Source organism: Pteropus vampyrus, unplaced genomic scaffold (assembly GCF_000151845.1).
Source record: "Pteropus vampyrus isolate Shadow unplaced genomic scaffold, Pvam_2.0 Scaffold818, whole genome shotgun sequence".
NCBI lineage: Eukaryota > Metazoa > Chordata > Mammalia > Chiroptera > Pteropodidae > Pteropus > Pteropus vampyrus.
Window position 1 is genome coordinate 67,665 of NW_011889599.1, and position 25,008 is coordinate 92,672.

The window sequence follows — 25,008 nt, forward strand, 5'->3', positions numbered from 1 at the left end:
GAAAAACATAATGCATTATAAAAATATAATGCATTGAAAAACCAAGGTTGGAAGACAGCACACTGCAATGATGGGATTATGGGTCGTATACTTTTCTTTTTCCATTTTTTTTTTTAAATGGAATAAATAAATCTCTTCCTAAAAAACAAGGGCTCTCTGGGAAGGTTCTGGGAGGAATGGCCTCCATAGGACTGGGATGGTGGAGATGTGCTCTCAGGTGCATCTTCAGGGACTTTTGGTTACCAGTATTTTCGGAGTCTCTGCAGGAGGGTGGGAGGTATACATTTATTGGCCTTCTTTAAGGGGTATATTGTTCAGAGTCCTGGGGCCCAGGGTTTACTGCTGCCTTCTCAGAGAGGGTTCTGAAAGTGGAGGTTAAAACCTAAGAGCACCTTTTTAAATTCTGTCATTCAATATAAGGCATTTCCCCTTGAGGCCTCCATTTTCTCATCTGCTAAGTAGAATAGGATGGCACTCTCTTTCTAGACACTTCTGAAAGGAGGAAAGGAGAGAACACCTGTTGTGCTTGGTGATCTGCCAGGTGCTTCACAGAGTTGCTCTGTGTCCATGCTGATGATCTCTCTAACTGTGGTGGGACTTGTTTTTCTGTTCTAGGTTCCGAGGTGCACCGATTATACCTGTGGCGGCCAAGCCTGGGGGACCAGAGGCCCCCGAAACAGAAGCTCCACAGGGCATCTCAGAGCTCATTGAGGTACTTTCAGCTTGAATCCTGTTTGGTCTCTGGCCCCAGCCCTGCTCAGGCAGGTTCCTTTGTGTTCTGCTCAGCCTGAGAGAGAAAGAGAGAGGCATCCCCAGCAAGAGGACTCTGAGGCGGTTCCTTTAAACCAATCCTACACACCTTAATGCATCCTCTCTCAGAAAGTTAAGCCCAAACACAACCAAAGGCTTCCACCTTTCTAACCCTTTCTTTTTCCTTTCTCTTGTCAAACACCTCCACTTGACAAAGTAGCTCCAGCCAGCCTGGAATTCTGGGGCCATGTCATTTGTCCAGTTCCTTCAGATTGTACCAGCACCTCCAGTGTGTCCCACCTGGGCTGGGGGCCAGTGAGGCAGGGGTTAGGAGGTGGGCCTAGCAGCAGAGGCAGTGCTTCTATCAAAGCAGTGGAGGCTTCACCTTCGAAAGCTATGGGCCTGAGACCCAGGCCATTCCTCTAGGCTGGGTAGTAGTAGATGGAGGGTGCCCAGGACAGCTAGTGGGCAGGGTAGAGGTGGAGGGAATGGTGTAATACTTCTATGGAAATGGAAGTGAGACTGAGGACTGCAGTGTCCCTCTGCTAAGCACTTGGGGTAGCTCAGAGGGTTAGAGTGGTGAGGCGCATTGACTCTGGGGCTGGATGGCAGGTTGCAGTGCTGGCTCCACCACCTGCTCTCTCTGTGACCTTAGGCACATGACCTGCTCTCTCTTGCCTCAGTTCCCTCACTTATAAAGTAGGGAAGATAATAACACCACTCTCTTATGGAGTCAGTGTGAGGGTTAAATGAATTAATGTATATAATGTGCTCGGGACAGTGCTATATCAGAATTTACTATGATGGTGAGGTTGATTTTTCAATACCAGGCACTGTGCTAAGATCATTAACATTCACAGTGACCCTAGGAGGCTTAAATTATTTATCCCCATTTTACCAAGGAAGAGTCTGAAATTCAGAGAGGTTAAGTAACTTGCCCAAGGTCTCACTGTGAGTATGTGGTGAAGCTGGGATTCAGACTTGGGTCGGTTGCGGGATGGGCTTTGGGATCCACCTGCTTCTGGATCCACAGAGCCAAGATCAGGTGTGATGGTGTGTGCTACCATTTCTGGAATTACCCAGTACTAATCTTGCTAACTTAGAAAAACCAATATTTAATGGGTAAGGCTTTTGGTTCTTTTTCATCAGCTCTAGGTATCACTGATTCAGGAACCTGGGACAGTTGTGTTTGTTAAAGCAAAATCCACAAAAATACTGCTGTGAAAGATGTTTGTATATTCCTTTGAGAAGCCTCTGCATAAATCTCAGGCCAAGCCTGTTTTGAATCTCTAGTCTTTTTCTAAAAGAATTATTATCACAAGAATGAATTTGGAACATTCACTAAGAAAATACTTTTTTGACAGCCTATTCCCTAGTGAAATTAGAAAGTAGCAAAATAAAAGGAATTATTTTCATTTGTTTAATGGTAATTAGCTTTGACACTATCCCCAAGCACATAGATGGCATGAGAAAAATGGGCCAATTGAGATTGAAGCATGAGGAAAGAGTCAACAGAGAATGAAAAGCAGAACCACAAACAGGGGCAGCACTAGCCCTTTGCAGATGTTAGATCATCCCTCTGTCTCTGCCGTGGGCTTGGAGAAGTGGCCTTCACCCTTCCTGCTCTGTCAAACACAGGCAGTTGCCTCTGGGAACATTCTTTTTCTCCTCAAATCCTTCAGTTTTCCTTCAGTCACTTGTCCTCTCAAGCAAGATGCCAACTGCTGGAGATACTTGGAAGTACTCACAGCCCTGGGAGGGGAGACAAATAAACAGATGATCACAATGGCATGCTAACTGTGGTGATGGTGGGTGGGGAATTCAGCCATACAAAAAGGGCAGCAAAGCCTTTCCAGAGGCAATATTCCCCACCTGCCTTTCTGGAAGAAGGATGAGTGAGGCTAGACAGGCTGGTGAACTTATGGGCCTGCCAGTGGCTGGTGCCTGGCACAAAAGGGCAAGTGGTGGGAGGCTAGGCCTCAGCAGTACCTAGGGGCCAGATGATGATGAATCTTAGATTCTATAGATGTCAGGAGGCTTGGAAAGCATGTGAAGCCAGGGAGCAATGTAACCAAGGGTGTCCTATAGCAGGCTGCCTCTGCTGCAGTGTGGACGAGGGCTTGGAGGCCCAGCCTGTTCGAAGACTGTTGCAGTAATCCCAATGAGAGAGAATAGATGAGGCTTCTCCAAGTGCCCTTTTCCTTTGCACTGAGGGAAGGAACAGAGCATGGCAGAAGTTTAGAGTGCAGTTAGGGAATTATACATTTCTGATTTTCTGGGCTAGATTGCCTGGGCACCATCCTACCCTCTGCTCTCCTCTGCCCTGCTCCATCCAGTCCTCTCCCAACAGAGTGTGGTACCAGCATCTCTTTTCTAGCTCCTGACATCCCAGATTTCCATCCCAATGAGAGACCCTTCGGGACCATTCCTCATGTCTGTGGACCACTGCTTCTCCATCAAAGGCCAGGGCACTGTGATGACAGGAACCATCCTCTCAGGCTCCATCAGCCTCGGCGACAACGTGGAGATTCCTGCTCTTAAGGTCAGTCTTACCTTGTCCTTTCTTTTTCCCTGTCAGGTGTTGAGGGAAGGGGATGGTCCCTTTGTCTCCAGCTGCTAAGCCTGCTGGGCCTGTTCCCTGGGACTGGCCAGCTGGCTCTGCTTTGCTTCTGCCCTTCCTGGATTCTAGAACTACCACTCCTCTAATTCTCATAACAATACCCATTTATCGGGTGTGCTGTGTTGAATCTCCCAAGTAGATATTCTTTATAGATAATGAAACTGAGGCTCCAGAAGTACGGTGGGGCTCCGGACCACTTGGTCAACAAATGAGGCGTTGGGTGTGAACCCTCCTTCCTACAAGCTCCCTGGGTCAGGGTGGCAAGTATATGCGGACTGATTTCTGGGTACCTTTGGCTCAATCACAGAAATTTCAAATTAAACTCAATTAGAATCTTGTGTTGCTCAGTCATACAATCTGGAAGACATCTAGATGAGTTTCACACTCCTAGTGACCACTGGCAGATACATGTCATCCCTTAGGAGACCTATGAAAAGGATGGCCTCTCCCCATCACTCCCACCTTCTGGTAACTTCTGGCCTGGCTTCAATTTAAAAGGTATCCAGTGGCCTTGATATTTCTTTTCTTCACTGGGCTTTCTTATGGTTTTAGTTTACTGGAAAAGAAAACTTATAGCCTCCCTGACCACTCTTCCCCTTCAAGGGGAATAAAGGATGGGGAACAAGGGCTAGTTAGAACTAGGAAGACCCTACCAGGAATTCAGGGTCCAGGGCAGTTCTCTCGTTCTCAGACAACCCCAGAGCACAGGGAAATACTGGCATGCACTTCAACCAGGGAGTACCAGTTGCTGGATGTACTCACAGTCCTGGAGAATGAATTCAGTTTGTGTGCTAACAGAGGATTCTTCCTGGAGGGCTGTATTGATGTGGATTCTAAGGTTATCTTGCTCACTATGTGTATTAGTCAAGGTCCTTCAGAGAAAGAGAACCGAAAGTATTTGTACATACATTTATACAGAGAGAGATATGTACTTTTAAGGAATTGGCTCATATAATTATGAGGCCTGGCAAGTCCCTCATAATCCGCAGGGTGGGCCAGCAAGATGGAAACCCAGGGAAGGGTTGCAATTTGAGTCAAAAGGCTGTCAGCTGGCAGAGTTTTCTCTTCCAGGGAAGTCAGTCTTTTTCTATTCAGGCCTTCAACTGATTAGATTGGGTTCAGCCTCACGATGGAGGGTCATCTGCTTTACTCAGTCTACCCATTTAAATGTTAATCTCATCTCAGAACGCCCTCACAGAAACATCCAGGATAATGCTTGACAAAATATCTGGATATAATGGCATAGCCAACTTGACACATAATATTTACCATCACACTAGGACAGGGAGGGCCAAGATCACAGTGTCTGTCCTAAGCAAGGGGAGGGCAAGGGAGCACCTGTACCTTGTGTTGGCCATTCCTGGTCTAGGGCAGCTGGAGAAGATATAGAAAAGGGGCATTTCAAGAGTGAGAGGAATGGGCTGGGCTTCCCCAGGTAAAGGAAATCTCAGGTTAAAATCTCCTCCTCCACTCATTTTATGGCAGTGTGACCGCCACTTCTTCCTGCAGGGCTAGGGGTATTAGGGAAGAGTCTCCTGACCAGGAAAGACCAACCAAAGAAAAGCTTCTTTTATAGGCCCAAGGCTGGCAAAGTTTGGAGGGTGAGGCCCTGCTCTTCTATGTCCTAGGACCTCCCCTGACACTGTGGGTCGTGATCCCCTCCTCTACTGGCTGTTGTGGATCCTTCTCTGAAGACCATTAGTCCCGGATAAAGACCACTTAAATCAAATCCATGTTATGCCAGGGACTAAAAGTGCAAATCTTAAAAAATAAAGCACAAAATTATGAAAGTAAACTAAACATATTTAACAAAATTAAGATTATAATAGTGACTGTGTGTTAATACTTAGCTAACAGAGACTGAATCAGATGTTAAATTTCTTTCCATTCTCTGTGCTCCCTGAGGCAGACCCTTTGCAGCCACCCTGATCTGGTATCCCCTCTGCCCTGGGAGAAGATATGTCTGCTGCCTGGGAGAGTAGCTGGGAGTAGGAAGGAGGTGTCAGAAGAGGGCTCTGTGGGAGACATACTTTGAATTGGGAGGTACTTGAGGCTCTAGAGAGAGGAAAAGGTATATGATGATAGGATCAGTGGCTACGATGATAGGATCAGTGGCTACAATGGTAGGACCAAGGGTATGGGGGAGGGCTGAGGCAGAGATAGTTGGCTACGTTAAGTAGATAAGGATGTTTGAGTTGGGGCATGTTCTGAGGTCTTTGGCTACTCTCCTTGTCCTTATAAAGATGAGACTTGCCTATCAGGATCCCAGTTACTAATCTAGTACTTGGGTATGTGGAAGGTGCTTGTCAAATATAATTTTAATACTCCTTTTGCTTTTGTGCACCTGTTGTCCTCCAGCCTACTTTTTAACCCTCTTGCTGTAGATGGCTATTTGATTTTCTGATTTACTAGTTAGGGAAACTAGACTTATAAGCAGTGAACTTGGATATTTGGTTGAGGAGTTTTCCAAGCAAAATGTGGAAGATGCAGCCTGATTTTCTTTTGCTGATTATAATAAACTTGAGAGGAAGGGAATGGATCAAAGAAGGAACTATTAGCAAAAAGGAACCAGCACTTGATGATTTAGGAGAGTCTCGGCCTGTCCAGATTCCAAAGGGTGCTACAGGTAGGAAATTCTCCTTGAGAATGCATGCTGTGGCGAAAGGCCAAGGGAAAGGCTAGACAGCCTTTGCTGAAAAGATGAGGTATGTGACTCATGGATTTAATCAAACATTTCAGCAGAAGCTAGGAAGAGAAGTGGGCTTATCCAGGAGGGATCTGGACATACATGACATACATGAGAGAGACCCACAAGCTTTTTGAGAATGTTATGGCACTAAAAACATTGCCAGCCTGGACTGAAAGGGACAGAGACCTGAGGAAATGGAATAAAGAAAAGCAATTGGACTTGTGGGATTCCACATGCAGGAAATGAACTGATAGAGCTACTGAGCTACAAACATGCGTTATTCTTCGAGAAAAGGAAGAATGATTCCAAGGGTAGAGCTGTGGATGGTGTCAAGAGCAGGGGCCACTGGAGTCTTCATGGGTCTAGAGGGCAGAGGAACAAGCCACAGAGGGTCATTTTCAGGCCTGGAAATCTAATCGGATTTGCTCTGCTAAATTTGAAACTTGCTTGGGACTTCTGTGTTTGTTTTTTTTTCTCCTACACCTGCATTTATTTTTGTTTTATTTCTTTTTATTAGAGTTGACATTCAGTATTATTTTATATTAGTTTCAGGTGTACAGCATAGTAGTCGGACATTTATATAATTTACACAGTGATCCCTCCAGTAAGTCTAGTATCTACCTATCACCATACATAGTTTTTACAATATTATTACTATATTCCTTATGCTTACTTTACATCCCCATGAATATTTTGTAAATACCAATTTGTGCTTTTTAATCCCTTCACCTCTTTCACCCAATCCCCCAACGCCCTCCCATTTGTCAACCATCAGATTGTTCTCTATATTTGAGTCTGTTTCTATTTTGTTTGTTCATTTATTTTGTTCTTTAAATTCCATGTATAAGCAAGATCATATAGTACTTGCCTTTCTCTGTCTGATTTATTTCAGTTAGCATAATACTCTCTAAGTCCATCGTTGTTGTCGCAAATGGTAGAATTTCATTTTTTTATGGTTGAGTAATACACCATTGTGTAGATATGCCATACCTTCTTTATCCAGTAATCTATTGATGGACACTTAGGTTGCTTCCACATGTTGGCTATTGTAAATAATGCTGTGAAGAATATAAGGATGCATAAGGTAATTCTATTTTTAACATTTTGAGGAAACTCCATACAGTTTTTCATAATGGCCACACCAGTCTACAATCTCACCAACAGTGTACAAATGGTTCCCTTTTCTCTACATCCTTACCAGTACTTGTTGTTTATTGATTTATTGATGATAGCCATTCTGACCAGTGTGAAGTGATAATCTCATTGTGCTTTTAATTTGTGTTTCTCCAATGATTAGTGACTGAGCATCTTTTCATGTCTATGTGACTGAGCATCTCTATGTCCTCTTTGGAGAAATATCTATTCAGGTTCTGTGCCCAGTTTTTAATTGGATTTTATTTTATTTTTTTTGGTGTTGAGTTGTATGAGTTCTTTATAAATTTTAGATATTAACTCCTTATTGTATCTATTATTGGTGAATATTTTCTCCCAATCTGTAGGTTGTCTTTTCCTCTTATTGGTGGTTTCCTTTGCTATGCAAAAACTTTTCAATTTGATGTAGTCCCATTTATTGTTTCTTCTGTTTCCCTTACCTGAGGAATTATAGCAGAAAAAATATTACTAAGAGAAATGTCAAGGAGTTTACTGCCTTTGTTTTCTTCTAGGAGTTTTATGGTTTCAGGTCTTACATTTAAGCCTTTAATCCATTTTGTGTTTATTCTTATATATGATGTAAAAAGATTGTCTAGTTTAATATTTTTGCATGTATCTGTCCAATTTTCCCAACACCATTTATTGAATAGACTGTCTTTACCCCATTGTATATTCTTGATTAATCTATGATTCTTTGTCATAGATTAATCAACCATATAGGTGTGGGTTTATTTCTGAGCTCTCTATTCTGTTTCATTGATCTTTGTGTCTGTTTTTTATTCCAGGACCATGCCATTTTGATTACTTGTGGTATGTTTTGTAGTATAGTTTGTAGCCATGTAGTATGGTTTGATATCAGGTAGCACGAAGCCTCCAACTTTGTTCTTCTTTCTCAAGATTTTTGTGGCCATTGAGGGGGATTTTATGGTTTCAGATAAATTTTAGAATTATTTGTTCTAATTCTGTGAAAAATGCTATTGTATTTTGATAGGGATGGCATCACATCTGTGGATTGTTTTGGGTAGTATGGACATTTTAATGTTAATTCTTCGTATTCATGATCATGGTTTATGTTTCCATTTATTTGTATCTTCTTCATTTTCTTTCTTCAATGACTTGTAATTTTCCTAGTACAGCTCTTTTACCTCCTTGATTAAATTTATTCCTAAGTATTTTATTTTTGATGCAATTGTAAATGGGATTGTTTTTTAATTTCTCTTTCTGATACTTCATTATGGGTATATAAAAATTCAACCAATTTCTGAATATTAATTTTGTATCCTGCTACCTTAACTGAATTTATTAACTAGTTTTAATAGTTTTTTGGTGGAGTCTTTAGGGTTCTCTCTGTATGGTATCATGTCATCTGCAAATAATGACAGTTTTACTTCTTCCTTTCCAATTTGGATGCCTTTTAATTTTTTTTCTTGTCTGATTGCTGTGGCTAGGACTTCCAATATTATGTGGAATAAAAGTGGTGAAAGTAGATATCCTCGTCTTGTTCCTGTTCTTAAGGAAAAGACTTTTAGCTTTTCCCTGTTAAGTATGATGTTAGCTGTGGGTTTGTCATATTTGACATTTATTATGTTGAGGTATGTGGTCTCTGTTCTCACTTTGCTGAGAATATTTATTATAAATGGATGCTGATTTTTTAAAATGCTTGTTCTACATCTATTGATATGATTATGTGATTTTTGTCCTTCATTTTGTTTATGTGGTGTATCATGTTATGTGGTGTATCATGATTTGTAGATATTAGACTAGCCTTGCAACCCAGGAATAAATCTCATTTGATCATGGGGTATGGATATTTTTAACATATTGCTGAATTTGGTTTACTAATATTTTGTTGAGGATTTTTGCATCAACATTCATTAAGGATATTGTCCTACAGTTTTCTTTTTTGTAATATCTTTTTCTGGTTTTGGAATCAAGGAAATGTTGGCCTTGTAAAATGAATTTTTTGGAATACTTTGAGAATAATAGGTGTTGATTCTTCTTTGACTGATTGGTAAAATTCCCCTGTGAAGCCATCTGGTCCAGGACTTTTTTTTGGTGAAAGATTTTTGATTACCGATTCAATTACCTTAGCAGTAATTAGTCAGTTCAGATAATTTGTTTCTTCTTGACTTCAGTCTTGGAAAATTGTATGTTTCTAGAAATTTATCCATTTTGTCCAGATTGTCCAAATTGTCATAATATTTTCTCATAATCCTTTGTATTGTCAGTTGTCACTTTTCTACTTTCATTTCTGATTTTATTTATTTGGGTCCTCTCTCCTTTTTTCTTGATGAATCTGGTTAAAGGGTTATCAATTTTGTTTATCATTTTAAAGAATCAGTTCTTGGTTTCATTGATCTTTTGTATTGTTTTTTTAGACTCTATTTTGTTTAATTTCACTCTGATCCTTATTATCTTCTTCCTTCTACTCTGGGCTTTGTTTGCTCATCTTTTACTAATTCTTTTAGTAAGGTTAGGTTGTTTATTTGAGATTTTTCTTGTTTTGTGAGGTAGACCTATATTGTTAACACACATTCTGATTTGTTGGGAGGAGGGCTGAACACAGGAACAATGGTGGCTGTCTCTTTAGCCCTTGTCCTGAAGCCATACAACTGTTTCTCCCTGCACGTTTCTGGCACCTTCTGAGCCACTGTCCTTCCACCAGAGCCCAGGGTGAATGCCTGTGAGTGAGTGTGCCTGTGTGCCACCCCTTTAAGGGGACACTTGGATTTCCAGCAGCCTTTCATCTCACCCAGACAAATGGAATGCCAGCTAATTTTTACAGCCAGATGTTGTGGGGCCTCATCTTCCCTGCATTGGTGCTCCAGGCTGGGGAGCCTGGTGTGAGTCTGGGACCCTTCACTCTTCAATGGGGACTTCTGCAGCTGAGATATGCCTCCTGACTCTCAACTGCCACATGTGGGTGCAGAGCCAGCCTGTTTTATTTCTCTGCCCCTCCTACCAGTCTTGATTTGGCTTCTTCTTTATATCCTTAGGAATTATATTCAGCTGGTCTTCAGATGGTCCTCCACATTGATTTTTCTATAATTTAGTTGCAATTTTGATTGGTCATGGGAGGAGGCAAGCACAGCATTTATTCCTTCATCTTGATCAGAACTACTCTCCCTTTGCCTGTATTTTATAAGCAGATAATTTATTTTCTAGTTTCACAGGTCCACAGATGGAGAGGCATTTTGCACCAGGATGGATCATACCAGTATCACCCTGCCTAATTAGGTGACTTAGATGATGAGATTTTTGAGCTGATGATATTTGGATGAGATTTTGGATTTAGTGTTAATGCTATAATGGAGTAAGAATTTGGGGATGTTGGAGTGGGGATAAAAGTATTTTCCACATGGAAAATATGTTAAGTTTTGGGGACCAGGGTGTGAGCTATAGTGGGTTGAATTGTGGCCCACAAAAGATATGTTCATCCAGGACCTCAGAATATGACCTTATTTAGAATAAGAGTCTTTGCAGATATAATTAATATAAGGGTCTCAGGATGGGGCCATCTTGATTAGGGTGGGCTTTTTATCCAGTTACGAGTGTCCAATGACCCAGATTCACAGAGCGAAGGGCATATGAAGCTGGAGGCTGAGACTGGAGTTATGCAGCCCCAAGCCAAGGAATGCCAGAGGTTGCCTTCAGCCACCAGGAGCTAGGAGAGAGGTGTGTAAGGGATTCTCAGAGACTCCAGAGGGAACCAACCCTATTGACATATTGATTTGGGACTTCTAGACGCCAAAAGTGTGAGAGAGTAAGCTTCTGTTGCTTTAAGCTACCAAGTTTTTGGTAATTTGGTAATTCAGTATAGTGGGAAACTAATGCAGTGGATGGAACGTTCTGAAGTCCAAAGAAGCCTTAAGTCCTTTATAATCTTGGGCACATCGGTGACCTCCTCTGAGCTTTGACTTTTCCATGAAGAATTTCAACCCCTGGCTCACCTTCAAGAGTTGCTGTGAGGGTAACATGAGATGATTGCACATTAGCATTAAAAGGTTTCACAGGTTAATGGTAGAATGTAGCATACTGATGGCCAGCTCTGCTCATTCCTTCCTTTCCTATAGGTGATTTCTATCCAATAGGTGAGAACAGCTAGGCTCAGAGGGGTTAAGTAACTAGACATCACCAGTGTTTGAAGTCATTTATCCGGCTACAAAGACCAGGTTTGGTCCACTGTACGTGCAGCCCCTGGACTTCCCAAAGAGAACTTAGGGTCAATGGTGTCTCCTCTCCTTCTGGGCAAGGACCCTCCAACTTCCCGAGCAGCTTTGTAAGTGAGCTGCTGTACCTTTTTGAGGCCTCTCCCTGGTCATGGAGCTCTCGAAGTTTAGAGTTCTTAACCTCCTCTCACCTGCCCTCCACTAACCATGATTGGCGGCCAGTGCTTCTTGGGCACTGGGGACCTTGCAGGGCGGGGCTTTAAACTAGATGGCCCTCCTCCCACACCCAGTGACATCCCTGTCATATTTCATGAATCAACTCGGACACGTCTGTCTGCTTGAACTTCCTCAGAGGCAGGGCACAGCCATTCCAAATAAATAGTCACATTCCCCTCCTAGCCAGGGCTGGCCCTCCAGAGCTTGTCATATCCTGGCCCCTATTGCTGCTGCCCATGTTTGTTCCCAGCTGGGGTCTATTAGCTGATCGAGGGAATGCTAGGGAACAGGGAATGAAGGAGAAAAAACAAATCCCATTTAGATCCCAGAATTTTGTAAATGCCAGACATTCTGAGATTTGCCAGCTTCTCCTCATCTATTTTTTTTTTTTTTTTTTTTTTTTTTTTGGCTCTTTAGATCTTCGGACTGGGAAATCCGTCTGGTAAGATTTGATCTTGGGGCTTTGGGCTAGTGATGTTTCCAGTGGTGACTGGATGTCAGGGTTGCGATGTCCAAAACTATAGCAGAGTCACAGACCATGGAGAAAGAGAAAGCAAGGAGAAAGAGCTAGAGGTCTGGGAGTTCAGAGGGAAAGACCACAGGCAGGTTATTCAGTTTCTCTGTGTTCCACTAAATCCTCACAAACTTAGAGACTCCCTGTGTGCTGGTCAATGTCCAGGGCCTCTGGAAGAGGGGCAGAGGGGTTGTCAGCCCCACATCTACTTTCTAGCAAAAGTACCCCAACTTCCTCTGGGAACCATTCTTCTCAACCCCAGCCCCAGCTCTGGAGGTAGACATATAATCAGCCTTCCCAGTCACAGCATGACACTTGTGGTGCCCACTAGGGGTGATGCAAGATAGTAGGCTGATAATTTTGTCATCTTTACTTTTGCCATTCAACATGACTTTCATGTGGATTTTCTATTTTGGATTCCAGTAGTAAATGGCAGGGTTCTTTCCTGGTTGAAAGGAAGTAGTTCTCAGGGCTCCTCAGTGAGTTTTTGAAAAAGAAACATTCTTCCGTACAGCCCTGCCCTGGTCCTCTGTGACACTACCTGTTTTTCCCCAGCCTACTTTTTAACCCTCTTGGTGTCAATGGCTGCATGATTTTCTAATTTATTAGTCAGGGAAAGCAGAACTTGTAAGTAGTAAACTTGGATATTTGGCTGATGAGGGCCTACCCATTCGGCTCTTTCCCTCCTGCCCTGGTAGCACTGCTTGTGTACAGTGTCCCCTGGCTTCCACCAGAACTGCTGCCAGATCCCATGCCCTTCCCAACCTCAGGTGCCAGCCTCCATAACCCAGCCCCACTTGCTGACGTCCACTGGTGGGTCCCCCTTATCTCCAGGATAAAATTTAAAGTATTTTGCGTGGGCCAGAATGCAGAGTATGGTCTTTCTTTTGTCACCTCTCCAGCCTGTTTCTTATTCCAGAGCCACACAAGATCACTCCTGCTCTCAGTGTATTAAGCAGGATTCCAGTCGCAAGTGAGAGAAACCCAACTTAGACTGGCTTAACATGATAGGGGGTACATTGTCCCAGTTACTGAGAAGCTGGGGGTAGGGTGACCCTGGTTCCTACTTCTAGTTGTGTTCTGTGTGGGCCACTCTCCATTGCCTGGTGCCTGCAGCCCTAGCCTCCCATTTCCTTCCCTTCAAGTCCAGGGTGTAGTGGGCTATATATCCTTGTGGTTAGCTCCTGAGGAGATAGACCTAGTCAGTGGGGTTGTCCCTCCCCTGCCAGTGACAGGTTACCCAGTTATGGCCAATGAGATGTGAAGGGAGGTCTCCTGGGATTTAGGGAGAAGTGTCTATGCCTGTAGGGAATTAACCCAGAAAAAGACAACCTTTCTTCTACCACTGGACACTGAAGGAGGGGAGGGATGTGAGGCCTGGACTTGAGGGGGTAAGCATTCCTCTTGTTACCAGCCTGAGAGGGAAGCAAGCAGAAAGGGGCCAGAGGAAAGAGGAAAATGGCCCCAAAGCAGAGTGCGCACCCTACTGGACTTGCTTTCGGGACAGAATTTATGTTTGGGTTTTTTTTCACTGTTCAGTCAGGCGTGTCTTCTCTGATGGAAGGAAAAGGCTTCCCAGGAGTTATCAACACAGTTATGGAATGAGGTGTCTTTGGCCTGGCTGGACCAGGAGTTCATCCTTGTGGCAGGGACAAGTGTCATGCTGTGACTGGGAAGGCTGATTATATGTCTACCTCCAGAGCTGGGGCTGGGGTTGAGAAGAATGGTTCCCAGAGGAAGTTGGGGTACTTTTGCTGGAAAGTAGATGTTGGGCTGACAAAACTGAAGTGTCCACATGCTCTGTGGTTCCCTGTGTCCATGCCTGGGTAGCCTGGGCCCTGGACACAGGAGCTGAGGCTTAAGTCTCTCCCTACCATTTATGTGCTGTGGCAGTTGCTTCACTTTCCAGAGCCTGTTTCCTGGTGAGCTATGAAGATTTGAGGACATTCACATGTCTTTGCAATGGAGCTTGTATGTGGACACTGCTGCTTTTATCATTTTTATTATCACATGCTCCTCTGAATCTTGTCTTTTCCCCATTTACTGTGCCTTTTTACTTGGTCCACAGAATGCAGTGGCTGAGGGGTGCGGTGGCCTAAGCCTGGCATGCCCTGAACCGAGGAGCACTGGGGCTATGTAAGACCTTTACCTCTGCCTTGCCTTTCTGCTGGCTTGGGGATTTGAATCACATCAGCAGCCAAGTTATAATATCCTGTTATCTCTCTAATGAGGTTAGCAAAGGAAGGACAGGTGACAGGCAAGGACAAAGATTGATCTCAGAGCAAGCAGGGAAGTCAGGATGGTATCTCTGTGTAGGTGCCGTTGTAGAGATGTGTGCTGGGCATCCTGATGATGTAGCAGGCTGTGGCTGCCTGCTTCTACATGTAGGCCTTTCCCTGTGGAATTCCTCCAACTTGTCCTCAGCCCTCAATCCCAAATGAGTAGTGTGCCCCTTAACATCAGTTGCTGAGAATCTGCCACAGTTCCCACTTCAAGAAGGCCTGTTTCCCTTTTGTTCTTTTATGTGTGTGTCTCCTTTTATTTCTGAGAATGGTTTTTCATGCTGACGTGCCCATCTACAGAGATGGTGCTGATATGTTGATACCCATGGCCCATGCTGGATGCTGGTGGCTGGATGAAGCAGGCTGCATGTCCAGCTTAGCTGGGGTCCAGCATTCTCTTAGTTTACTGTTAGACAACTTTTAGAAGTGTGAGCTCAGACATGTAATGGGGTATTGGCATGGCGCAGGGAAGGAGCACAGAGTAGGCAGCAACTTTGGGATGGCTATTTAGATCTCTGCCGAGTGGCACTGCGTGCCAGGCTCTCGTCTCAGACATTATCAGGTTCTTATCCTGTGCTTTCAACAACTCCGTGGGAACTGTGCTGTCCTGTATTTTATAGGACATAGAACAGACATAAGGCCATAACCATCTTCAAACTAATCAGTGGAGGGCTCTGGATTCAAACTCTGGCAGCCAGAGTCAGATATGTGTGCTCTTGACCCTGCCTGGACCTCCCTAGGTCAGGAAGCCACTGAGCCCCCTAACTCTGCCCATCTCACATCAAATGAGGTCATTGTGGAGGTGATCTGGGTACCCTCAGACAAGAAGTTCTGGAGCTGACTTTAGAGATGCCACTTCATTCTGCCTTATCCTTCTTCATGGCTTCACATGACCTTCATTCAAGGAGCTGAAAGTCCTGGGGCCCTCACAAGGGTAGCTGTTCCAGCAGAAGTTACAGCCAGCTTCTTGTGCTGAGAGGGGCCTGGACCCATGATAGTGGGTCTATCTCCAACCTTGAGAAGCCTCAGCATTTCACACAGTCCTCTGCAGATATGACCCTGGCCTCTGAGGGAGAGAGATGGCTGTTACAACCCAAGAGGTGTCTTCTGAAGAAAGGATGGCAGCAAGAGCAGCTGTGGCCCCACTGCTGAGGAGGGCCCTCTCATAAGCCTGCAACTCATCTGGTCATGCTGGGTGTGTGTTCCGAGCCTTGTGCCCATCACCATGTGGGCAGGTAGAGTCCTACTTGATCTGCAGCACTCCTGGCCCTTTTATGGGACTCTAGTATCCAACACCACAAATAAAAACCCTACCCCAGCCTGACTAGTTTCCCTTGAGGGCAGAACTGGGTACTACCTTTTTGCAGCTGCTTGCTAACTAGACTCTTGTTAGGCTAGATGGACATCTTAAGATTCAGCCGCTCCCCTGCCCACTCTGAAGCCTGAGTGCAGACACCGCCCAGATGTGCTCTGCCCTTTACAGATGAAGGGCAGTATAGCAGGAAAGGAAAGAGCAGGGCTTTGAGAGCCATTCTGCCCGAGTTTCCACCCCACATACCAGCTCTGTGACCTCACGCAAGTTACCTAACCTCTCTGTATTTCAGCTTCCGGTTGTCAGAAAATTAGTGTGAGGATTAAATGGGTTAAGCACTTTACAGTAGTGCCTAGGTCAGAGTTAGTGCTCAGTAATCATTGCTCTCCTTACCACCACATGAAGCCTATTGCCCCTGGGGACCTCGTCGGTACTCTACCAGGTGGAGCCTTGGGGATCAGGAGTTAAGAAGTCATGGAGGTGGCAAACGTGGGGCATGAGGGGAGTGTGGTCACATCTCCTGAGGAAAGTGTAGGCCTACAGAGCAGCCATAGCACCCTGCCATCACTCTGCAAGATGTCATGCGGAAACCCCTCTAACGTATAAAAACATCTGAGTGAAATTAAATCAGTTTATTGTTTCTAGGAAGCAATAATGGTTTGATTAAAAAGAACATATGTAAGTGCTGTGGCATGGCCTAGTGATCCCTAGGGTCTAGGGTCCCAGGTGTCATTGCCCAGCTTTGTGACCATGGATAGACCAGCAGACCACCTTAATGGAGAAGTAAGAACAGTCCTCATGTGGCAATGGTTCTTCTGTGGGCCTTGGGCAGTTGCTGTTTACCCCACAGTGGTTAGTTAGACGTTATGGGGAACCTCTCACTCAGCCCCAGTGCGATTGGCACAAATTCTGAAGCAGTGGGCTGAGATGAGTGTGGGCTTACCAAGAATTCTGGGGGTGCTGTAGTTTTCCTCTTCGTTGTGGTCTATAGCCAGCATGAATAGCATGTCATCGAGGGGAGTGGGAAATGGGAACTGACAGCCAGGCTGAGGACTGCAGAATCTAGAACATCAGAGTCAGGGGGCTCTGTCAGGAAGTGGGAGCCCAGCCAGGGCCAGAGCCCCAGCTGAAAGTGACCTTGCTGCAGAATTTCAGAAAATGTTCAGTCAGCAGGCAGTTGACTAGTACAGGGCTGTGTGTCGAATGAACATGGCTGCTGCTTGGCTCACAGAAGTGTGTTTGATCGTGGCCTGTCTGAGGTCCATTGCTTTCTTTCTGCTTCAAAGAAAGTTCTGGTTCCAATAGAAAGGGTGGCACATAGACCCTTTGTGACCATGCAGGTTGCACACCCATGAAGCCAGCCCTGCCTATAGCCTTCCCAAAGAGCTACAGTGCATTTTGTGTTGGGAACGGGCCACTGGAAGAGATGAGAGCCTGGGCTGCCCTTGAGCCTACTGTGGGAGTGGGTGGCATAGGCATGGCGGGCAAGCAGGCAGCTGTCTCCTTATGTGGGGAAGGTGCTCGGTGAGAATGGCTTTCAGAGTACCTCAGACACAGGAGTATTGAAGCTGAGTCTCAGGAAGGCAGAGGGCTTCATGCCAAGCAGAAGGAATAGCATGTGGTGAAGCCCAGAGGAGAGAGAATGCCCAGTGCATCTGAGGGAAACATGAAGTTCATTGTGGTAAGGTCTGGGAAAGAGTGATCAGAAGATCACCAGAAGGCTGGGCTTCAGGCAGTAGGAGAATGTTCTGAAGGCCAGGTCTTGAGGAGGACTCTCTACCTGGAATCACATCCATGGTCATATCACGTGTGGCTTGAGAGCATTCCTTATCCTGTTGGGGAAGCACTGCTGCACCCGGGAATTAGGCTTGACTGATCTCTTCCAGGAATTCTAATGGGTCATTACACCCTCTTCACTCCCCCTTATCTGGCCAGCTATGGGTCCTGGTTCCCTGTGCTCTGACTTGTCCCAGGGCCCTTCCTGAACTTGGTCCCTGCCTCTCACCCAATGATTGGAATAAATACCACATGCAACCTCTGCTCCTGGATCTCTTCTCCTTGACAGTGGAATTCAAGGTCTAGCAGCATTTGATCTACTGTTTCTTACACTTAGGGATGCTCATTATTAATTCTTGGTCTCAGCCCAGGTCCCTGAATCCCAGTCAGCAGGAGCCAGGGAATTAATGTTTATACCAATCATCTGAGGGCATTCTTACTATTAGGAAGTTTGGGGAAAATATGGGCTAGAGTTTGGGCTCTGGAGTTGGGCAGGCCTGGTTCACGTTCCTGATTTTCCATTTACTTTGTTGTCTTGGTGTCACCTCACTGAGCCTCAGCTCCTCACCTGCACAGTGAGGAGATGTGACACACAGTGCCTGTTTTGCAGGGTCACAGGGGAATAGGAGGAGATAAAGACTTCACAGAAAGTGGCTAGCATATTTATTCAGCAGATACTATTGAGCACCCACTGTATGCCAAGTGCTAGGCTATGCATAGGGTAACAGTTACATTTCTGTATTCACAGAATTTACCTTCTGACAGTAGAGGTGAAGTGATTAAGAATAACAGGGGCTTGGGCTCTTTAGGTCAGGAAAGCTCTCTTTGAGGGGTTATACTCCTTGGACAAAAGGATCCAGCCTGTCAGAGCTGTGGGAGAAGAATATGGGAGCATGTTGGATGTGTGTAGCTGTGAGAGGAGAGGGTGGAGGGACAGGTATGAGCTTGGAGTGTCTAGGGGCTTGGAGGCTACTGCCGGGTCTGGATTTAACTTAAACACAGTCAGGGCTCAGCCGGTGTGAGCTTCCTTTTCCGTCGCCTAAAGGAAGCAGTGCCAAGGTGGGTAGGGTGCCTCTCTGAGCCCCTGTCAGCTTCTCTAACTTGGCACCTCAGGGAGAGGCAGGCCAATCTATAGCCTATGGTGAACATGGAGGGCCCTGTCATCTTTCTGGGGCTCTGCTGTGACCTTTTTGTTTTTATTTTTCTTGGTAAAGGGAAGTTGAATGTTTCTTGAGTGTGCATAAAGCCAATGCACCACTTAAACTGAATATCAATCTTTCTTTTAAGAAATAAAACAATAATAATACCATAAACATTGTTTTAATTGTTCAAAGGCTTTAACTTGTAATGATCATGGTGAAAGGGCAAGTGAGATGTCTTATTAAAATAAAGTCACTTGCCTGCTTTTGTTTGAAGTTTTGCTAAAATGCCTTATTATAACATGTTCTTTAAAAATAAATCCAGCCATTCAAAGGTCCCTGCCACCCACACCCCCCCCCCGCCCCCGCCGCCCCCCCTGCCCCTGGCCTCGGTCTTTTCTAAAGTATTTAAATGGGAGGATTCTGGGCAGGGATAATTCAGAGTGTGAGCCGGCCTCTATGACAGGCCCTGCCCTCATCAGCCTGCACAGCCACCTCCTTGGCTTTCTGCTAGTGACTAGTGTTTGTGAAGACATTAATGGGGTATAGATGAGGATGGGTCCTGAGTCTATAATCGCATCTGCCTCCTGCCAGCCTCACTGCCTAGCATCTTCCTTCCCTGTACACTTGCACATGTGGAGTTAGGCCTTTTCGGGACAAGGTAGAGTTCTCTGATAGCAGATAACCAGGGACCAGACCTAGGCTGAGGGTCAGAGCAGGCTTCCGGGGTCTGAAGGAGAAGAAGGACTTATCTAGGAGATGAGCTGACATGTAGGTATAGAAAGCGTTCCAGGCAGAGGGAACAGCAGTTGCAGAAATCTCTTGGTGGAAGATAACTTAGTGAATTTGAAGACCTGAAAGAAAGGCATTTCGGCTAGAGGCTAGAAAATAGAGTTGGGGTAAGAGGTGCTGTAGAGCAGGGGTCCCCAAACCCCCGGCCCCGTGTCATGGACCAGTACTGGTTTGTTGCCTGTTAGGAACTGGGCTGCACAGCAGGAGGTGAGCGGCGGGCTAGCGGGCGAAGCGTCATCTATATTTGCAGCCGCTCCCCAACACTAGCATCACTGCCTCAGCGCCACTTCAGAGCATCAGGTGTTAGATTCTCATAGGAGAATCCCTGGTGCCAAAAAGGTTGGGGACGGCTGCTACAGAGGCAGGTGGGAGTAGATCACATAAGGGCTAAAGATTTTAATCTCATTTTAATAATGCAGATGGTTTTGAAGTGTGGTGTGTGTGGTGTGTGTGGTGTGCATGTGCATATGTATTTGTGTGTTGGAGGGGCAGATGGTATGGGGAGTGAATTTGAGGCAAGACAGAGTACCTTTCTGGGGCCCAGTTAGGAGGCTATTGCAATTGTCCTGGCAGATTGAGGTGGCAATGCAAGGGACTTGGGGATCTTCAGGAAGTATGGTTAACAAAACTTGGTGATGCCATTGACTTGGGAAAGGTAGAGGTGAGAGACATGTCCAAGATGACTTCTAGATATCTGGCTGGAGTAGCAGGCTGGGTGGTGGGGCTGTTACTGTGTGAGAGATCCCTGAAAGATCTGAAAGTAAGTTTGGAGGCAGAGTGGGGAGTGTGGGTTGGGTTTTAATAAGTTAGAGGTGTTTGGGGCACATCCAGTTGGAGAGGTGGTCTAGGAGGCAACCTGGTATTAGGGTCTGATGCTCAGAAGTTTGGGGGAAAACATGAGTTTGTGAATTGTTGGAGTATCCAGTCTTCGCAATTGGGGCCTCTGGCAAAGAAAGATAAGAGAAATTAAAAAACAGGCTTCAGTTTTTTTCAGTTAATATCTGATGCTTAAAAGCTCCCAACCCTTCTCTTGTTCTTGATTGGGGACGCTTTCCAGTTCTGAAAGAAGAGGGTCTGAATACCTCTGGCTCTGGCATTTTAGGAAAGCAGGGAGGGTATTTCTGGGGACAATTGCATTCTTTAAGATCACAGACACCTGGGCAGGCCTCGGGAGTTGCTGCACTGCCTGCTCTGTGCCAGTACCTGTCTTCGAAGCCTCCATGAAGCTGTACACAAATGGGGTGACTAGGTGGAAGGTCAGGAGTTTAAGAGCTTGTTTTATTCGAGACAGAGGTAAGAGACAAGAGGGGAGTATGCGGATTTTATATATGGATCCTGGTATTTTCCTTTGAGTTTGGGCGGAGAGTGGTTGGGGCAGGGAGGGAAGGCAGCCTGCCAGAGGGAATGTTGCCAAGCAGAGCACTGCTAATGTGAACCAGACGCAGGGCCCATCTCCTGGCTGCTGCTTAATAAAGTCCTTGCAGGCCGGGCAGGAAGGCAGCCTGGGCAGTGCACTGATTAACTCTTTGGGTGCTGGGTACCAGCTGGCCTGCTGATCTCAGCACGTTGATGTTTGGGCACAGTAATTCTGTCCTATGCTTTGTAAGGTTTAGCAGCATTCCTCGCCTCTACTCATTAGATGACGGTAGCATACCCTCCTCCAGTTGTGATGATCACAATTGTCTCCAAGTATTCTAAATGTCCCCAGTTGAGAACCAGGTGGCCTAATTCAGCTGCCTGGCTCCAGCCTGGGCTCTGACTGGCCTGTACCCTTCAGAGGTCTTCCTGGACACACTACTTCTTTCTATGGGGCACTGACAGGGTTGAGTATGTAGGGGACATTTTCTCAGGAAGGAGGTGGCCATAGGGTAACAGGGGAGGTTTGACTAGTAGACTTGCCCAGGGTCACACGACTACTAGGAAATCAGAGCTGGGATATGAATTCGAGTTCCCAGATTCAGAGCTTGTCGTGCACTGCACCCCTTCCTGCACTCCCTAGGCAATCTGCTGGGGGACCAGGGGACCCTCTGCTGGCATCAGTATCTGGTTGTAAGTGGGGGTTGTAAAGCCTGCTTCATCCTTGCTTCCTGGGAGGACTGGCGAGTAGATGAGCTTGGCAGTATCTATTGCAGTGTTGTTTATGCTGTGAGCAAATGGAGACAAGCTCAGTGTGTAGTGCCAGGGGTTGGCTATACAAACTGTGCAGCACCACACAACTGTTGAAAAGGAAGAGGTAGATGAAGGTGGAAAAACTACCTCTAGAATCGTCAGATTCATGAGGGCAGAGATTCTTGTCAGTCTTGTTTCTCGGCCCTTAATTAATATTTTGTGAGTAAATAGGATACCTGTATTGTTAAGTGCAAAAGCAAGTCTCAGAACAATGCGTATGATTTGGTCTCATTTATATAGGAAAACTGTGTATATATGTACATATTTTTGTATATAAATGCATCAGAAAAGATCTGAAAGGAGACACAGCAAATTGTGACTAGTGAGTGGTTCCAACTTGGGGGAGAGAGAGAAAGTGGAATTTAGGGGCTGAAATAAAGCTTTTATATTTTAGTCTGTGTAATTGGCGTGCAGATCTTTCATGACTTTGTGTTCATCTGTTTCTGTGTGGCTTTTATGAAGGAAAAAATACAAAGAGCCAGAAAAAGTGGCTCCTAAAAACTCCTATTTTACCCTTACCTGCTTCTCTCTCACTTCCTTGTGCTGTTCTTTGCTGGGGAGGTTTCTCTGTGGGGAGGTTTGGGTCCAGCCTGGAACTGCAGTGCTACAAGGCCAACGCCTCTTCAGAAGTTGGAGCAGGCCCTGTTCCTGAAGCCCTGCAGAGTAGCCTGCAGTCACTGGCCCCTCTGTGTGGATGTCTGGCCTTGTGGGGCCTCAGCACAGCTCCTGGCACCCATGTCTTTTGCCTCTTGTCTCTGCTCAGCCCTTCTCTCTGGCCTGCTGTGCGTGCAGCTTGCTCAGCAAATGACACGCTACCTGTCTCTCATCCCCTCACCAGCTGTTTTCACTCATTTCTCATAGGCTTCAACCTCTTTCTCCCTCATTCTTCTCTCTCCACACTCCCTTCTCAGCGATGCACATGAGGCCTGTTTGGGGATCTTTTCTTCTTGCTGTCCCATTGCTTCCTGCACTTTAGCATATATAAATACTCTTGCCTATTTTACAGAGGCTGCCATCTTTCCTAATAATATTCTGGGAAGACAAATACACTGCTTTCATTCACCAACTAGGACTCAGCCTTGGCACACTGGTCTTTGCATGGGGTTAAACAATGATAAACTTCTGCTTATGAGAAGCCTGCTCTCTCTCTCAGGTCCCAAAGCAGATTCTTATCTGCTGCTTCTCTACAACACCATGGAAGATGCACTTACTCCCCCATTTAACAGGCGAAGAGAAGCCAAGGCCCAGAGAAGGTGCCATTGGTCCAGGCTTACATATTTTGGATGTAGACCTGGCTTCAAAATGTGTGCACTCTTCACCTGGCCCACGTGCCTCTTCTGTGAGCCTATAACAGTTATAACATCCTTGGAGACATCCCTTGATTTGAGCCCTCCATGTCCTAGCTCTCTTTACCTGCTGTAGCAGTCCCTGAGAATTACCCTGCTCCTGCCAGCAGACCTGTAGACCTCCTAAGTCATCCTTGGTCTTAGTTGACCGTGTGAGGCCTCGAGAGAAGATGAGTTTGGTATGATGTGGCTGGGTTCTGTGGCTGACTCCAGCCCAATTCTGGTAAGAGCCATGTCTCAGAAATGTATTTTGTGGACAGATGTGAGCTGTGTATGTTGGGATGGGGCAGGAGGGGTGAGAGAGTGAAGAGACCAACCCCTTTGGAGGGTTCCAGAACCTCAGGAAGCCAGGCAGTGGCGGGGTTAGACCTGATGACAGGAAGCTCTCAGGGCTGTTTCACTGTGGAAACACCTCGATGGAGAGGAGTGGGTGGAGATGGGTCCATGTCTTCCTGAAGGGACTAGGAAGTGAAGAGCTTATAGCTCAGAATCTGGAGTCAGCATGCCTCTCTGGGATCCCCCTTCAGATTAGTGACATAGAGCCCCTGCCCCTGGAGCTCTTGGTGGCCTGGCTTGTGAAATTGTTCAGGGACAGGTAAGTAGATACCATGAGAAGTGATCAGGTGTTCTCCTGTGGGCCCAATACTGGGGCTTCGTGCATTATTGCTTGCTGTAGGGCCCTGAGCTGCAACTTTGGCCCTATGATCTTCAGCACTTTGTTGTTCAAAACAAAGGGTAGGGTGGGAAGCAGGCAAATTTCGTTGACTTATTGGTGGCAGTGAGTCCAAAGAAGGCAGTTGCATATCCAGTTCTGTCTTGGCCCTTAGGCCCGAATGGATGTCTAACAGGAAATGCCTTGGAAACTTGGCTAAGTCACTGAATAGGGACTCTGAGACTCCCCCAAGACACAGAGCTTCGTACTGCCCACTTGCTCTCACTGTCACCTGCTCAGTAGAAACACTGAATGGGACTGTCTGGAATACAGGCACCTGGCTGGAGAGATGGGAAGGTGACAGCCTCTGCCCTTTCCTGCTGTGAGCTGTTCTGGCCTGCTGGCCCTGACTGGTAGTCTGATCATATGACCTGAATGAAATGCCAGAGACTAGTAGTGGGAATTGGGTGGCCTATCCCTTTTTAGGCCAGGAGTGCATCATTTCCAACCTCCTTCCCGCTGCAGGCCTCGGTTCACAGGGAGCCCTCTGAGGGGCTTTTGAAGTGCACCATGGATGTTTGGCTGGACCCAGTTTGTTTGCTTAAGCATTACTCTTGCCAGTTCATTCGGACCTTCTCTTTCTTTTAAAAATATGCTGCTTGCCAAAGGTTATTTTGGATCTGTTTTTGTTTATCAGGTAGAATTGTTCCAGCACAATTGAAAGCAGACCCACATGTTGACACACGCTTGAGCTGCTCACCAGGGCACGCGCACACATGCACACACACAATCTATGGAGAATTACCCAGAGCCCTAGAAAGTCCATGGTTTATGAGTGAGGTCTGGGGAAGCTGCCTCTTTCACTGGGAACTTGTAGTTTGATGATTTTCATCCTCTGAGTGCTAACAGTGGAAAGACTTCAGGTGGGGAGAAAGGAGAGGCTGTTACCTCTTGGGAGAGGCAATCTAGTGAGTTTCAAATAGTTTTGGGGTTAGGCTGGCTGGAGTGGAATCTTGGCTCTACTGTGGTGTCTGTGGACCCGCCTGCCCTGGGGTGCGACTTCCTGTTGTGGGGCCGGCTCAGCCCACCTCATAGGCCTCTGTGAGGAATCCATGCCAGAAGTGGGTGACAGCTCTGGGAAGTAAGCTGTGCTGTCTGCCATTAACACAGGGCAAGGGAATAGGATATGGGGCTCTGTACTCATGGTTCCTGTTTGAATGAGTTCTTTCTTGTGGATACTGTTGAGTGCTTCCTGCCAGAAGACCTACAATGAATTTCTTCTGAAAATGCATCTCTCTCTCTCTATTGAGACCTGCTATATGCATGCAGCACTGCTCAGAAAGCCCTTTCTGCAGCTGACTCTTATAACTAACTCTTCTTTGTTTCCTAGGCCCATTATAACCGGGAGGCACATGGACAATAGTTAATGT

At 45.9% G+C, this 25,008-nt stretch overlaps 1 protein-coding gene across 1 annotated transcript in view; it reads left to right on the plus strand.

Moving 5' to 3' along the window:
- Positions 1–25,008, plus strand: part of EEFSEC (eukaryotic elongation factor, selenocysteine-tRNA specific) — a 152,697-nt gene that overhangs the window by 19,102 nt on the left and 108,587 nt on the right. Inside the window, exons 2-3 of the mRNA XM_011385874.2 lie at positions 616–712; positions 3,128–3,292. Coding sequence (XP_011384176.1) covers positions 616–712; positions 3,128–3,292 — 262 coding nt within the window. The remainder of the gene's footprint in view (positions 1–615; positions 713–3,127; positions 3,293–25,008) is intronic.